General features: G+C 37.8%; 2 protein-coding genes across 3 annotated transcripts in view; both read right to left on the reverse strand.

The window, feature by feature from the left end:
• Positions 1–12,682, reverse strand: part of LOC134753765 (CDC42 small effector protein homolog) — a 45,523-nt gene extending 32,841 nt beyond the window's left edge. The window contains exon 1 of one of the 2 annotated variants that reach the window (XM_063689732.1): positions 12,441–12,682. The gene's annotated coding sequence lies outside the window, so the exon portion shown is untranslated. Of the gene's footprint in view, positions 1–12,436 lie in introns of both variants that reach the window. The other variant, XM_063689801.1, reaches the window with a different exon arrangement.
• Positions 12,683–14,315: 1,633 nt separating this feature from the next.
• On the reverse strand, positions 14,316–14,891 carry LOC134748224 (uncharacterized). The gene has a single exon (XM_063682947.1). It carries the CDS (start codon positions 14,889–14,891, stop codon positions 14,316–14,318), a length of 576 nt encoding a protein of 191 aa, XP_063539017.1.
• Between the last annotated feature and the right edge of the window lie 3,331 nt (positions 14,892–18,222).

The following is an 18,222-nucleotide window of genomic DNA, read 5'->3' on the forward strand; positions in this document are numbered from 1 at the left end:
GTTGGCAAGGCTTCTCCGTAAATATGAATATGTGCCATTTTCAACCAAAAGGGTACTTATTGTCGCTTGTCAGTAAGGCGCTATTTCCATATAGTTTCAATTAGATATCAACCTTATCGACAAGCGACAATTTGGTACCTTTTGGTTGAAAACGTCACATATGGTAAACAGATTCATAAGGTTGGAGGGTAACGAAATAGGATACCTGCAACCTTCTATCCGACTTATCATTCATTGTTGAGCATTTAAGCATATTTTCGATTAAGCAATTATAGAGTAATCCGTTGATTAAACCTGGTCTGATGGACTGTTGATACTTATAAGTGGCAACCATTCTGCTGAACTGTTGAAAGTAACACAGTGTGCCGCGATAGCAGAGGACGCTGGTTCGATTCCAGCCTGGGGCACTGGAGGCCTTGGTCATTTTTTCTTAGTATATGACATTTATTTCAGTTTGTTGAAAGTAAGTCTACTGGCAGAGGTACTCCTCTGCCTATTTTAATCTCAGTTAAATTCCGTTTTTTGTGGACATGTTAATTGATGTTTACATGTAAAAGTAAAAAAAAAAACAAGAAGAACAAGCAAATTAATTTTGGATTTTTTTTTGTATGTTAAACAAATTCTATCATTAAACATTATCTATCTACAGTTTTAAAAGTTCAGGTAAATTCATCCGGCGTCTTATGCTAATTGCAAAAGCGCACTTGAAGCGCAGTTATTCGAAAACCGAAAATTACCTATTCCTAAGTAACAACTCATTTAGGTTCTATGCTCTGTGTACTCTCTACTCAATCTTGTTTGACCCGACCGCCCCTGATTATCTCCGCTCGAAATTTAAATTTGTTACCCCTCGTCCAGGCACAGATCTTCGCTCTTCCCGTAGCCTTAAGCTCATTGTCCCCCTACATCGAACGGGTTTCATGTCCAATTCTTTCACTGTCCAGGCTATCAGACTTTGGAACGATCTCCCACTCTCTATCAGACAAGCGCAAACCAAATTCACATTCAAGCGCATGTTGCGCAAGTATTTCCTTGACAAACTTTCTTCTTCGTCAACTTAATGATTCACACTAGGTATATAAATATGTATAGTATCTATGTATTTATGTTTATTTGTATTAAGTATATGTGTAAGTTTATCAATATAGTTTATATTCATTTAGTCTTGGTTACAAATTCATTTACTTTAAAAGTCACTGCACCTACTTAATCTTTCTGGTTTAACCCATTGGTTGACTGGTAGAGAATGCCTTAAAGCATTAAGTCCGCCTTTTGTACCTTCATGTATTGTGCAATAAAGTTTAAATAAATAAATATGCGGAAAAACCGTCTAGCCCTGTGCCGTGTGAACGATTTTGAACGTATGGCAATACAAGTTTTGCTGTCACTACGGTATTCGATAAAATCCCGTATACGGTATACGGCAAAAATTTACGCCGCGTGAACCTAGCCAAAGCAGTCCGGAAGGATCGATCTTACCACACAAAAGATTCAATCTTAGGTACCACACAATAAATATTTACGTTGATGCACCGTTTATCTACGCAGAGCGAAATCACAACGTCCAAAACACATAATTGCGTATACGCCGCCGCCGCGTCAAGTTCCGGAATGCACTCTCCTTTCGTACTTTAACTGCTAATAAAGGTAAGTAATAATCTGAGTAGACGTTGCGATTGTGCTGCAGTATGTCGAAACGCGGGCAATTCCGGAGGAATCCGGTTGCGAGATCAAAGCGCTGGAAATAGCGGGGAACCCGCGCACGCTCCACCGGCCTTTTGGGGCTTTGGGTACGCTGGCGAATATGGCTAGGATTAGGAAGGTCGGCCACGACGGCTACTGATATGTGAGACGTATGCGGTTTAGGCCTTTCGTGTGAAAGCAAACTCGATGCTTTTGCAAGTTCTTCTGATCCTTATGATAAATGAGCATTTGTTTATTTCTTTGTTCGTTTTCTCTACAGCGCCGCGCTACGAAGTTATGTTTAAGAACATGTGAAAGTTGTGGAGAGTAAATTAACCGGCAATTTCCATGGAAAATAATACGTATTATTTATTATTCTTGTGGGTAATGACAAAATTAAACCCAATGTAACTGCTTCGTGAATATGCCAAGATTCTGGAGGATTGATTGAACATCAATCTAAGATGTAGACGTTGTCTTATTTTGATTTGAGACTTTGCAAAACCTACACTAAAAACCATTACAGAGCAAACAGAGGTTCTTACAAAACCGTTTCGGACGCGACAAAAAATTGATGCGATAACAGTATATTTTCATCATGCCCACAACCAGACACTATAACTGCGAGTTATATTAACCACTCCTCTCGCGTGGAATTTATACCGATCCTAACTATGAACTATAATGATCATAGAGTAAAGTTCCTTTTGCCTTACAGGGTTTGGCGAGATAAGTGCTTGCGTAGGTTAGAATTAGATATAGGTACTTAGCCTTAACTGTTACTTGTTAGAGCACCGGTCATTAGAAAGTGTAAAAGTCACGGGTCACAACGTGTAGATTGCGTCCGTTTTTTACCGTCATCAACTTGTAATAATCGCGATCCTGGTACACTCAAGTGTAAAAATATGAGACGAGAAGAAGCAAACAATATGCTGCAATATTTAGTGCAAAGTGGCCAGTCACAAAAAGCAAAAATCGAACTATTGACAGTTGAAAAACAAAACTCAGTAAAAAACCTGTCAGTACCATACGTGCCAATACTACCAATAAATTTCAATACTGTATAGATACGGAGATAAATACGTTTTTTAGTTAAATAATTCTGATTGAATCCAATGATTTTTTTAGTTTCGACTTCTTGCAAAATGTTGCACATAGGAATACCTAATAGGTCCTTCTAACGACTGACGACGCATTTTATTTATTGACCGAGCGTTAGCGAAGGTCACAGTTTCAACTTGGGCAAAAACGCTTCCTTGTCCTGAAGTCCTGAATCAGGACATACGGACTCCTGATGTTCTCCTCTACAGGTCGCAATTTTCAACAGACTCGTGAAATTTTGTGAGAAAGTTCGATGAGTAAATATAATTTTTTGGTCGATACAATTTTTGGAAATATTTCAAAATGGCGAAGACAAACATTTTTTTCAGTTTTAAATTGTTCTCGCGAGGTCTACAGCTCACACAGCCACTAGTTTTATATCTGCTGTGTGTGTGTGTGTCTGTGTGTGCTATTATAATAAAAACATTAATAATCATTGGACACCCTTCTAGCATACGCTAACCGAATGAAGCAACAAAAGGACGATAAAACAAACGACGTACGGCATACGAAATTCAAACAAGATAATTCGAAGCTTGTTTTCATATGGCGACCAGCTACATAGACCTGTCGCATCTCCCGACATCTTCAGTTTTTCTACTATGATAAGGGCTAATTTAAGATGATCGCAGGTCTTTGTATAGTGGTTGGCGGTATGAGTCAGTGAGCAAAGAACATCGTGTGTTGACAGTAGAGCGCAGGCCTATTGTAGAAGATGTGCTGATCCAAGGAGAATAATTGTAATACGTTCTGCTAAGCGATTCGCTTTATTAATAGGATTATGTTATGACTAAATTACAGTTTTGGTGTATGGAAGACTGAGTCACTGAAGAATGTTTGTCGGCGATTATTTCAACAAAAAAAATACGCAATTATTATGTACAAATGTAAGCTGGCAAATATGCTGCTAAGCTACAGCAACTTACTTATATCTTATTGAAATTTTTGAATACAGTAAGTAAGTAATTAGGTACTTACTTATGTTTACTTATTCCCCAAGGAAAGTTACACAGTTTATGTTGATTATAGCATCATTTCCCAAACTATGAGAGAATATTTAGTGGGCCCTGAAACTACTAGGGGATCTGAGCGTTACCATTAATATTTTATGCCGCCTTTTGAAGACGACCAAGAGGTGGGTCCCTAATTTGGCAGGATTTGTTAGGTGGGCCGGGGCCCAGTCAACTTTGGAAACCACTGGATTATAGAACTATGCCATGACCTGTATCATGACGCATTTTTGATTCAGCGTAAGTATATAAACACTGTTATAACTCATACGAGAATTAATAACCAGATCGGTAATATAGGTAGTAGGTACCCTTTATGCTATAAAGTACAATATTTAATGCTGTTATTTGACGTCATGTGCAGGCGACAATGGCTAATAATAATGCACGTCACAAGCTCCTAGTTTATTGTAACCACAGATAAAACACACGAGTATTATACTTGGCTGTATGGCTGTTTCATACCTCGAGGGCGTCAGACGGAGTCGAACACGGCTTAACCAGAGTGGTGAACGGCTTTCTTTATTTTGTCTATATTCTTCTCTATCGTTCAAATAAGCAAGAGCGATAGGGAGCTAGATTACGACATTTTGATATTCGATTTCGATTCGCAGTAGGCCCCCCAGTTAGGTATTAAGAGTTAGACCAAGGAAGTGCGTGCGTTATTTAAACGTCATAATTTCCTAGAAGCATAGAGTAACTTATACTAGAGCGGTACTGTCACAGTAAATTTTGTAACCCCAGTAAATTCACTGCCATCTGTTGTCACACTTTCAAACTAAAATTGAAGATTTATAAAAATACGATAAAATGTATTTAAATATGGATAAATGATTTTTTTTATTTGCATTAATTATTTTTATGATTTTGACCCATGTTCTTTCACTGATATGCGTTAAAATTGTTAAATAACAAAGGAAACCATCAACGCCATCTATACGACAGTAGGCCAAAGCTAGTAGCGCCCTCTGAACGAGAATAAAATTTTCTTGATTTTGGTGGCACGTTTTTTCCTTAGACTGTATCCATCTATTACGGAGTTATATCTATCTTTGCTAGAAGTTTGACGTTTAAAATAACGCACTGCTTGTGCTATCAAAATCGTTGCAGGCTTATCTTGGTCTAACTCTAACTACTTCAAGATTATAGTACAGTAACTAACTACATACTATGCGAAAACGAAGAGCGAAGTTATACTGGACTTAAATATTTGAAGTTGACTTGATATTACTGCCTATCAGTGTACATATCTGTAGTTGTAGATCGCACCAATATAATGCGAACGAGATGCACTTAGAGTAATGTCAACGAAGCAATGAATGAGTGAGGTGTGAGCAATAAGAGCTCAAACCAATATATCAATGTTATCAAACATGGAATCGAACCTATCTAACCTCTGCTAACGATAACAACAACAAGACTAACTTTTAATAAACTTACTGTGTGAAGGCTCGTGTGAGCGCGAATCAATAGTTGTTATATTGTGGGTGCTGCGCTATATTAAACACTTTCATTGTTTTCTTTGATCCTATTTATTTTATAGTTTTCCGTTTCTCACGACAGTCGCGACGAGATAATCTTTAATATAAGTATAGTAAACGGGTAACTCACGTATTATTAACTATTAGGGTAAACTCGCATTATTTGGTGACACGCGTAATTCGGTGATACAAGTTTTGAAGCATGACACCGAGGTAAGCTATTGAATTAGGGTCTTTTAAATGGGCCTCACGGCAAAGCCGCCGAAGCCGTGAAGCCGTGAGGTCCCATTTAAAAGGCCCTAATTCACTAGCTTTTCTGGGTGTCATGCTTCAAAACTTGTATCACCGAATTACGCGTGTCACCAAATAATGCGAGTTTACCCTAAGTCGAGTAAGCGCTCGACATATTTCGATCCGTTTTCGTGGATCTTCGACTGGAGCACTGACTGCACCATCTCTAGTGACCGAGAGCGTGACGTGTGCCCGTTTACAACATTTTTAATGTTCGAACCTCACTGGACTTAAGTATACTGTAATTACTGTAGGTGAAAATGGCTAAAAATATTTTTTGGAATCAACCGCATTATCGACTCCGGGTGTTTCAATAAGCCCCGTCGTCGGTTAATAAGAATTATGGAAACCAGTACGGTCGGTGCTACCAAATCTTTTGATTAAAGTATCGAAAACACTTTTTCATCATATCAGCCGAAAGACGTCCACTGCCGGACATGGGCCTCCCCCAGAGATATCCACAACGACCGGTCTTGCGCCGCTCTCATCTGTCGGTTCCCCGCGACCTTAACCAGATCGTCGGACCATCTTGTTGTGGGTCTTTTCCTGCTGCGTTTTCCGGCACACAAACACTTTTTAGGGTTCCGTACCTAAAGGGTAAAAACGGGACCCTATTACTAAGACTCCACTGTCCGTCTGTCTGTCTGTCACCAGGCTGTATCTTATGAACCGTGATAGCTAGACAGTTGATATTTTCACAGACGATGTATTTCTGTTGCCGCTATAACAACAAATACTAAAAAGTACGGAACCCTCGGTGCGCGAGTCCGACTCGCACTTGGCCGATTTTTTATCAATCGTAAATGTAAATGTTTAAATCGTTTGATTTGCATGAAAATGTGTTTATTTAATTTATACAATGATAGTGAGTAAGTTGTCCTTGTCAAAAAGCTTAGATTGCTATTTCTAATTTAGAATTACTTACCTGATCTCGGCCAGAATCTAAAACCTTGTCCGTTACTTTTTGACACATTTAAACAGTCAAGGTTTTTACGACACGGCGACAAAATGCCTATTATACATAATTACTTTGTTATGTTGTTGCTAGCAATGCTAACTTACACTTTTATATTTACTCGCTTAAATATTTATATAAGCAAAATATTGAATAAGCTTGCCACCTAGAAATCAAAACTAGCCACGACAAATGCAATTATGATTTGTCAAAATAAAGATTCAAAATAAAAAGGAACGAGAGTTTTATAGGTCTCTGGGAAGCTAGAAGATAATTTTTGTAAATCATCGGTTTGCTAGAACTATTTATTTCTCGTAAATATAAGCACGTGTAAGGTTAAACTTAAACATGCTCAAATGTCAATTAATTGTATAGCTAGTTGTTTGCCAATAACTCGGTACCGAGGCCGGTATTTTAGCGATTACACAAAGTTCGTACAATTGAAAATTCAAGCGATAATTTGACATAATATATCAGCCATCATACGGTCTTTCCTTTAAATTCGCAAAAATGCTACCTTAAATTTACAAGGTGTAACCCTGTCAACCCTCGGCCCTGGCAAAAGGAGTTTTTAATAGGTATTTTGTATACAAATTTGTTTTAGCGATTCACAATTTTTTTAATCTGAATTTCTACTCAGAAGAATGAAATGAGTGAACAATGGAACACTGTTTTTAAAACACCTTGCATTTATCTGCATGTCTTGTCAGCGTAATAGTTTCGAAACAAACAGTATCGAATTCCAAGCACGCATGCGCCATACACGAACACTGAACCAACATTTTATTAATTGACAAATAGTGGGTATTTGGTCTTTGTTTACGCAATGGAGAGCTACCAAGAAATCTGTGCAGAGCAAAGCAAAAAGATATTTATATATTTACCACAATACCACTTCTCTATACAAACGTAACCCATTTTCCTCTCTGGATATTGATATTAATATTACAGAAAATATATGGAAAATTTGATGTAGATAACCAATACTAACTAATATGTACCTTAGTTTTTTTTTTGTTTTTTTACTTATTATCAATGTTCGGCTACCAAAGATTTTAGTAAAATTTTTGCTCCTATAATTGGAACCAAAAAATCTAAAAAGTTAAAAAGGGGCTTTAAATACCTATGGTTAATATAAATATGTTCATTAAATTGTAAAAAAAATAGGTATATTATCCACAATGTCAATATTCAATTGAAATGGAGATTATGTTTGTATGGAGAAGTGGTCGTCCCGTGCTCACGTGTCCTTTTAAAACATTCTAAAAAAACCGGCCAAGTGCGAGTCGGGCTCGTGCACCAAGGGTTCCGTACAATTACGCAAAAAACGGCAAAAAAATCACATTTGTTGTATGGGAGCCCCACTTAAATATTTATTTTAATCTGTTTTTAGTATATATTGTTGTTACCTGTGGAAATTTCAACTGTCTAGCTATCACGGTTCATGATATACAGCCTGGTGACAGACGGATAGACGGACAGTGGAGTTAGGGTCCCGTTTTTACCCTTTGGGTACGAAACCCCTCAAACCTATAACAGTTGCTCGATTTCAGCCCTTGAAAATGGAAAACAAAAGTGCATAATAATGGCCAGTCTTGCTGCTTACGTGTGTCATAATATAATTACTTATACAAAAACCTATCAGTACAGTCGTCGATCACGATCTAAGTACACTTTGTACCTTATGCCATTGTATTAAGACTGAAAAAGTATTATATATTTAAGATATCTATAACTATACAATGTTAGCATGACTTACTGACGTTTGGCAAAGGAAACGTACACACATTGAAAAGTTACCATGAATCACTATGTAGAGGACAATGAACTCCAGCAAAAAATGGGACCTCGTGACTATGGGATCCGCAATATCGTAGCCATCTCAGTCAGTCAACAACCCAGCTTGTAAAGTAGGAATACATTTTAGAATCATTTGACGTACGTATTCAAGCTAATTCAGGTAAATCGCGAGTTAGAATCACTTAGTCCATTTGGGTATTCCGTGTCGTTTGGATGCTAATTTGCGTTACAGTTAGGAGTACTGTATTGCATATATTAAATCCTTCCTCGTCAGTTTAAAATCCGGTATAAGTGAGTTCGACTAAATCGGACACCGGGTTAAAATATTCAAGTGGAAAAGAAACAAAGCTTTTGCATTTAATGTCATTAGCTTCATTAGGTATACATCAGCGATGATTTTTAAACAGATGTTAACGCATTAATTTTTGTCAGATGTTGAGATTTTAAATCGTTGAAACAAAGCTCGGTGTAGGATTGTACATTCATTACAATTATCTACTAAGGGCCACTTGAACCAGTCACTAACCCGGTAACCGGTTAAACATTGAGTTACCATGGTTACCAGTACAATTTGAACAATAGATATAGCTCAATAAATGTTATTGGTTTTAAAAAAGTGCCAACTAAAATATATGCAAAATTAAGCAAATTGAAAAAATGACACATAAATTTGACGTTAAAATACCTTTGTGTATATTAGATTAGAACGTATTGATTTTATAAAAATAAGCATAGAAGAATTTTGACATCTGTTTTTATGGACCTACATCTACAGTGGCGCCAACTGATGAGCACAAAAAAGGTAGCCCTCATTGAGGCTTGTCGCACGTTATGAATAACGCCCTAACAGTTTAAAAACTTTGTTGTTGTTGCAAACAAACATGCTGATTATGTGATAAGCATAGAAAACACGTAGATGTAAATACATACTAAGAGGCTCTATGGAAAACAACGTGTAGGTAATTTGCAATTCGTGCGCAGAAACCTACAATAGCGATAAGATAAACATGGGTGTTGTTTTGCATTTTATCTATCAAATGAAATTGACATACCTATTGGATGTCACTTGAATAAGATATTATGGTATCTACTGTAATGATAGATGATCGGGACGGCGTGAGTGTGGCAGGATTTTATCTAATTCTTTCTGAATTTTAGGCACGGAGATAAATAAATCAGACGCTTCGCCATGTTCAGATCAAAGACATTTTTTGTTCTTTATCATAGACTTAAACCAACACCATAGACAATTCAACACCTACCATACATATTTGAGAGAAATCTAGGCAAAATGATAGCATAAAGCAACATGATTGTAAGAATCTAAGTATCTACTGAAGGGTCCTAAGACATCCGATATCGGTTCGGACAATGTGAAAACGCTATAAGGTTAATGTTTGTTTGGAGAAAGAAGATCTAAGTTTAGTTCAGTTAACCTTTCGTATGCTTAGGAGCAGATCTGCTCCATATGTCCAGTTGAATATACAACTTAAACATGAAGTTGTCACGATTGCTTTTTGTGTGGCAATTTTTTGACATGCGCATATCTTTCTTTACAAACTCATAATCCTAACAACAAGGCCTAGTTCCCCCTCTGGATTGGAAGGTCAGATGGCAATCGCTTTCGTAAAAACTAGTGCATATACGTCAAGATTAGTTGTCAAGCTGATCTCAGGCTCCCATGAGCCGTGGCAAAATGCCGGGACAACGCGAGGAAGATGAAGATGATGAATTGATGATATATACGATACGATACGATCATTTATTGATAAAAAATATTCTAACCTAAACGATAATGACCAAAAAGCTACCAAAGGCAAATAGAGTACATACATCAATTAGAGCGTTTAGTACGTTCGTTGTCAGGTTGTCACTGCCAGTGGCCGTGATTCTAGCTTAACAATCGAGCCACGTTTGGGACAGAGGATATCCTTATTATGTTCCTCCAATACAGATCAAATAATTCAATAATAGCAACTATTAACTTATAAAACTTGAGATATCTCTGATTTTTTTTTCTATTAAAAGACCAAATGGAATTTCAAGTTCCTCTGAGTTCTTTTTAACTTAATTAGGATGTGGCAATAACAGATTATAATTTTTCTTGGATAGTTAAAATTAATTCAGTGCTCCTCGCTTTCTGTAAATTTCGGCCAAGCACATAATTTTGACTATGGTATGGTGTAGAGTTTGTGAAGTTATGGCTTGTAGAGTTAGGGCTGTAGAGTTAGAAGCTTGGCTTTACATGAGATCTGATAACTTTTTGACAGTGCGAGCCATATGGTCGTCTTGGCAACATTTTACATGAAAATGCTTTTGGTGGGATTGTAGATACCCGATCGAAGAGGAAAGTGAGTTTTTAGGTTTCTTTGATGCGTTCTGTATTCCATGTTAATTTAACATCTCGGCTGCTTCGTTAGTAAGATTTGTCAGAGCCGTAGAAGTTAGGTTTAAGTAGGTATTTAAGTTTTTTAGTTGACTTGTTAAGTTACATTATATTATTATACCTAATAGTTCTACAACCGGAGTATTAGATGGCGTGATCCAGAGATGTGGTTAAGGCGTCGACAAATACTACAAGGCTGTGGTCAGCGTTGGTGTTAGTTTCAGGAAAACGTATCGTTAAGTACATAATAATATTGTGGTGGGTTTAACAAACATTTTTATTAGATGACTGGAAGGCCCTGGCTCTGAAGAGTCGATATAGTTATCTAACTGAAGGGTTTGTGTGTACCAAAGATAGATATAACTCCGTAACAGATGGATACAGTCTAAGGAAAAAACGTGCCTCGAAAATCACGAAAATTTGATTCTCGATCAGAGGGCGCTACTACCTTTGGCCTACTCTCGTATAGAGGGCGCTGACGGTTTCGTTTGTTATTTGAGACATGGGTCAAAATAATAAAAATAATTAATGCAAATAAAAAAAATCATTTATCCATATTTAAATACATTTTATCGTATTTTTATAAATATTCATTTTTAGTTTTAAAGTGTGTCGATAGATGGCAGTGAATTTATTGTGGTTACAAAATTTACTATGACAGTACCGCTGTATAATATTATATCCTCTTTGGTGTGTATCTACACAAGTATGTACACACTACACACCTACGTACTCGTAGTTTATCTCATGAGATAAACCTATATAACAGAGGGAAGTGATCATGTTCAATTGTAGTGATACAAATTACAAAGTTTGGTTTGTGTGCTAATATGACCATCTCCAAGTTTTGTATCGGGTCAGGTACCTATTGTTTATTTTTGTTTTTAATTATAATGGATGTAGATATTACATATGAAACGAAAAGTTATATCCTAACTTACATATACCTACTAAGCCTAAACCACTTGTATAGTAGGTTGGTGCCAACTTTCAGATAAGAATAACCAGTGAGCGCCACTTGCACCATCCCACTAAGTCCACTAACCCGGGGTTAACGGGTGCCTTAGTCAAGTAAGATAAGAGTAAACAATATGAAGCTGAGCATCGAATGATAAGTTAAACCTACACCTAAGTAATTGAGGATTAAATATTAAGGCGCCCTTATCGAACACTGAATAGCTATATTGACCTTTTGCTAATAGTCACATATTGAATACTCGGAACAGACACCGCGCAGACACTTACTTATCACTAATGTGCAACTTCAAATGTTTCCTGTATGTGTTTGCGGTCAAAACGAGGACATAAACTTGCCAACTAACGACAAAGCAGAACGACTATTAATACATATTCATGTAGGAGAAATTAATATATGCTCTCACCGGCTTGCCCGCGTACGAGGCAGTCAGACGAGTTGAAATAGCGGCAACAGAAATACATTATCTGTGAAAATTTCAACTGTCTAGCTATAGCGGTTCATGAGATACAGCCTGGTGACAGACAGACGGACAGGCAGACATACAGACAGACGGACAAACGGACAGTGGAGTCTTAGTTATAGGGTCCCGTTTTTACCCTTTGGGTACGGAACCCTAAAAACTCGCACAACTTAACGAAATCGCGACCAAAGTATTCCCATAGCCCCAATCAGAGAAATAGCCGTACTACATATCCCCTACGTTGCCTTTAACTCCAAGAAATAAACAGCAAAGAAAATCGATATACATACTTACATATAGAAACGCAAATCCACGCTTCAAATTCGTATTAATCCAATATTTTATTACACAATTTCAGCACTATTGTTTTGTTTGTCACAGGAACTTATTCAGTAAATTGTTATACAGTTAAAAAGTTTGTAAAGTTAACTGGCGAGTTGTAAGCGCGTGCTTTCTACGCGCGGTTCCCCCAGTGACTGACTTCATGCGTGAAGTTCGCACCGGTCGCCTTAACCGGGAGTTTATTGTAATCGCCTACCGACATTAAACAAGCATTCTTGTCAGTAAAACCAGTATTAAGAAAGGTCTCCGACTACGCATAGTTGCTAGAGATCTTTAGGTCAGGGTTTATACTGGTTTGTTTAGGGTAAATGCTCGCTCTCGTTTGGGAAGCTGCTATAACTGAAGCCCAGCTGCCATCGAAGATATAAAGTCTTACTATACTTGATATTTACCCCAATTTAGCTCATAATTTCTTTATATTAAGGGTGATATTAAGGTGAGGTTTTCAGACATGTTTAGTTTCGCTCCACATGCGGCATTGTGCATGTGCATCGGTTCCTTGGAGAAAATGCGAAAGGACACGTTGTTCGTTGCGGTTGAACGGCAAGTCGGAGATTGCTTGCGATGACATCACACATGATTCTAACGTCTTTTTGTTAACCTTTCATGGTTGTCCAAATATTTTGAGGGCCAATGTTTCTTAGTATGTTCCTTGTAACCGGTTAAACGAGGTTGTAACTTTTGTGGTTAAAAGTGCTAAGTGCTTTCAGATACGAGTAAAATTGTAAATTTACTTAGTTTTGAAAAAACTGCTATTATTAAATAGCTATCAATAACACAAAAGATCCACCCAAGTTGTGTAGTTATATTATGAGCAACTTTACGAAAGAGACGTTTTAAGTTTTTACTGAAGCAGGATGTCCTATGAGAAGAGGCTGCAAGAAATCTTCTTTCTCTTTGTCGTATCCTCATGACAGAGGGACGTGTCGTCTGTGGACTGGACACTCTACCAGTGCACTCCAAGCCGCTCTTGAGCCTGGTGTATGCCAGTCTTTTTTTTTTTATACCACGTCGGTGGCAATCAAGCATACGGCCCGCCTGATGGTAAGCAGTTACCGTAGCCTATGGACGCCTGCAACACCAGAGAAATATTACACGCGCGTTGCCGATTTAAAAACCTGTACACTCCTTTTTTGAAGAACCCCGTACTGTAGCCCCTCGGGAAAACCTCGGCAGGGAGCAGTGTAATGTGGCTCTGACGTTATTCTGTTGTGTTAAGAAATCTATTGAGTTTAATACTATACTAGTAATAATAAACAAGACCGCCCCGTAATAGCGGTCAGCCTCTCGCGCGATTAGATCCCGGGCGCACAATGCTCATTCATGTGCGTATAAGCGGTATAAGCATGCGCACCTGATGGCCCTTATTACTTATGCCTTGGCCACCCTGGGGCGAAGCCATGGTTTATTTATGTGGAAAAATTAAGCCATGAATAATTTTATTTATCATTTATTGCAGACAACATTGGTCCATATACATAATAAGCATAACACAATAAGACAACACTTATAATTATAATAAGAATTAAAATAAAATTATGTTAAAATTAATAATAAATAAATCTTGACATTAAAATTTAATACATTGATCATAATAATGGATACTGGTACTAATAATAATAGATTGATTAAATTCTGATTAAAAATAATACTAAAATTCAGATTAAAAATTAATAGTAATTCATTATGCGCAGTCAAAAATAAATTTAAATGTCAACGCTAAAATTAAGTTTAAATATTAACATGCAGACTATGCCAGTGTCCAGCTATCGGACAAACTAGCCTGTCTGCCACCAGACTCAGGATGCTGTTGGAGCTCCCACGCACTCAGCGCATAATGGAAGCTGTTCGTTTCCGGATTATGGCTTGGAAGCCATCTATTTGTGAAACCGCAAACATCCCAGAAGCGCTACAGTACCTGGGAAGACCCAACAGCATCCTCGGTATGTTATTATACAGAACGCGCAAGGCGCTGATTGCCTTCTGAGTATGGTTGACCCACAGGCTGCACGTGTACAAGGACTGGCAATATGCCTTAAATAGGGTTATCTTAACGTCCCTTGAACATCGTGCAAACCTGCGAGCCACCATGTTACCCCTGACAGCCAACGCCCTGCGCTCTCTCTCAATGTCTGGATCGTCCGAGAGGCACTCCGTGACCCAATGCCCAAGGTACTTGAATTTCTTGGTTCTGTTAAGAGGTATTCCATACAGCAAGATTTCCGGTACCCTATCCACCTTATGCTCGCGCGGCTGGAAAACTAGAATCTCACTCTTAGCCACATTGTACCTGACTCCGTGAGCCACGGCATACTCCTCACACATGCTCAGAAGTTTTCTGACTGCACAAACAGAGGGCCCCAGCAGCACCATATCGTCCGCGTAACTAATATTGTTTACCATATCCCCGGATCCCCGGCAATAGCGCAAACAACCCTGGTAGTACTGAGACTCTATGAGCGCATTAATGTACACCTGAATAAACCTATTTATTTTTATTTTGTATATTTCTTCTATTATTTATGGAACATGCAAATAGTTACGTTAAAGTTACCATTCGGATTCAGACTTTCAGACCAAGTTCACCGGCATTACTGGTGTAGTATTAAGCTGGACTTCCGAGCAAAGCGGCTCTGTCGCAACGGCCGCAGCGTCAGAGCCCCTGCGTCAGTGTCGCAGCCGTAACTGACACCTTTACGCCGCGACATTGCTGCCATAGGCGCAACATTGCTGCGGTGGGCGCGACATTGCTGCTACCGCAACTGACGACGCAGGCGTCCATAGGCTACGGAGACTGCTTACCATCAGGCGCGTACCGCTTGCTTACCACCGACGTGGTATACGCGACATTGCTGCTACAGCTACGTCAGCTACTGACGACGCAGGCGTCCATAGGCTACGGAAACTGCTTCCCATCAGGCGCGTACCGCTTGCTTATCACCGACGTGGTATATTTAAAGAAATGCTAAAAACTTGAGCATTTAACATTCATTTTGATATTTGCGGCAGCATATGCAACATGTACGTTCCTCTAAAAAGGTTGTAATCATTCCGATTTAAATTATAGCGGTTCTAGGAAATCTCCATGTTCTCCCTCAGCAAAAAAATTGTAAAAAATACATATTATAGGACGTTAGTGGGAGTTTTATCAGTGAAAAAATTAGAGCGGTCTCTAACGTGAAAGTAAAAGAAAAAAAATCTGAAAAGTTGAATTGGATTTTTTTAACTTTTTTTCTCATCATCTTGATTAAATGTACAATACATGACAAGCTCGTTAAAATTGGTTAACTAGAAAAAAAAATATCAAAGAAAAATAACATTTCGTTTTTTTTAAACTAAAACTATAACGTTTAGGGTGCTCAAATTTGGCACAATAATGACTAATGTAGAGCCACACAATTTATAACAATTACAAGCCCAAACTCAAGGGGGGCAGAATCATTTAGCTTATCCTGGCACGGCCAAATGAATTTCGCGCCTTTTTCTACTGACAAGATTTGCTTGACCAACTATAATTTTTTTTATAACCTGTTATAAACAGTTATAAACTGAAACAGATGTCATATATTAAAGAAAAAGTGACGAAGCTCTCCAGTGGTAAAGGCCGGAAAAAATAGAAAAAAAAAAAACAATTCAAAAAAATATTTAATAAAATAATTTTATTTGTTCCCAAAGTTGTTTATAACCTGTTATTAAAAACAGTATACGCCACGCCTGATAGCTTTAAATTACGTTTATCGTAACATCAAAAACATTAACGAATGATATGCATATGATAGTGCCTTGTTTCAGAAGTAGAGTAGTTTCTGCCATTGAAGAATTTTATAGTTGATTCTATCAGGCGCTATACCACGGATATGTAACTCCGTATAAGATAAGTAGTCTAAGAAAAAAACCGGACAAGTGCGAGTCGGACTCGCCCACCGAGGGTTCCGTACTTTTTAGTATTTGATAGCGGCAACAGAAATACATCACCTGTGAAAATTTCAACTGTTTTAGACACGGTTTCAGAGATACAGCCTGGTGACAGACAGACAGACAGACGGATAGACGGACAGACGGACAAACGGACAGTAGAGTTACTAAGACTCTAGGTATAGGGTCCCGTTTTTACCCTTTGGGTACGGAACCCTAAAAAAGTACCTCGGAAAATCAAGAAAAAATATGCTCGAATAGATGCAATGGTGCCATACCTTTGGCCTATACTCGTGTAGATCGCGACACCGTTTGATATTTAACAATTTTAACACATGTCAGTGAAAGAACATAGGTCAAAGTCATATGGAGTATGCCGCTACTTAGTTTATAGAAGTTAAAATAGCTACTTAAATAAAAATATTTTGAAAAATCAACATATGGCACATCAATCCATAGGGCTTCAAAAATAATATAACATCGAGGTTGCTAAATACGTTTTGATTCAGGAATTTTGGAAATAATCGCTCCAAAAGTCAAAAATATTGTTCTCTAACTTTCAAAATTTGGAAAACTTGTAGAAAATAAAGCTTAATAAATACTTTCCAAGAAAATTATTACTCAATACAACTAAAAACTTCATTAAGCAACTTGTAACTTGTAAGTAACGTGATAGAGGGAAGCTTGATAGGCTTGGCAGGATGATATGGTGTAAGTACCGCAGTGCTTTGAGCCTGGTGATCTGGCCATCACGAGTCGGCAGGTACCAATCCTATTGGTACCTACTATGAATGACTATGAATTGTAAATTCTTGAAAATTAAATGTAAATTGGGTACCTACTACATCGGTAGTCACTGGAGTTTGGACAATGTTTTAGCGCATGACGTACTTATCAGAGTTGTGTGGATTGCACACATAGTATTTCGCCTCTCCTGCAAATCGGTCGCGGAGAGCTGTAGCCCGCAGTCTGCGTCGGTCCCACGTCGGTCCGCCAACGCGTGCTCCCGTTGAAGCTACTCGTAACGAAATATGTTATGGAACGAAATATGTTAGTGACCCGTTTTGATACATTTAATATGTAAATTCTTGATTAAATTGAGTCAAATATTTGTAACAACTAACAATAACGACATGCGCGTTAAAATATAAAGATAAACGATTTACGAGATTCTTATAATGTCTGCACAGTCACAAAGTAAGTTTGTATGTAGGTATGGGTATATAAGCTAGTGATTGTCGGTGTCATAGGATCTTGAATCGCCGAGTCAGTCAGTTCAGTGTCAGTTGTGGTAAACAAGTTGATTGGCGTACAATATGTACAAAATAGTGTAGTGCACTTATTATTCTCCTCGTGCATTGTCTACGGCAGCTCTACAAATATGTACGCAAAATGGCCGAACTATTTACTTTCGACGGTGAGTATTTACCGAGATACCTTATTATTATACACTAGTATCTTAGTAGAAATTATTACACACAGTTACACAAGGGACATTATTTTTTTGTAGTGAATTCGAAAGTAAGTTGTAAGTTTTGAACATAGCGCTTGTAACTTGTAACGTTTAATAACGTTTTAATTTAAAAAAAAAAAACATGGAAACTGAAAGGTCATATTTTTTTTCTTCATGCAGTTACGTGAAACCGTGTAAATTATGCATTTGTTCTATACATTAGCGAGAAAAGAACATTTTTTAGTAATCGTTAACGTTTCTACTATTTACAAGGTGAGGTTTCAGAGGCAAAAGCCAAACTTGTGATTTGATCAAGAATTTTAAAGCAGTTTTTTTTTGTTCCTGGTGATATACCTATTGGTGTGA

Source organism: Cydia strobilella, chromosome 1 (genome assembly GCF_947568885.1).
Source record: "Cydia strobilella chromosome 1, ilCydStro3.1, whole genome shotgun sequence".
Lineage (NCBI taxonomy): Eukaryota > Metazoa > Arthropoda > Insecta > Lepidoptera > Tortricidae > Cydia > Cydia strobilella.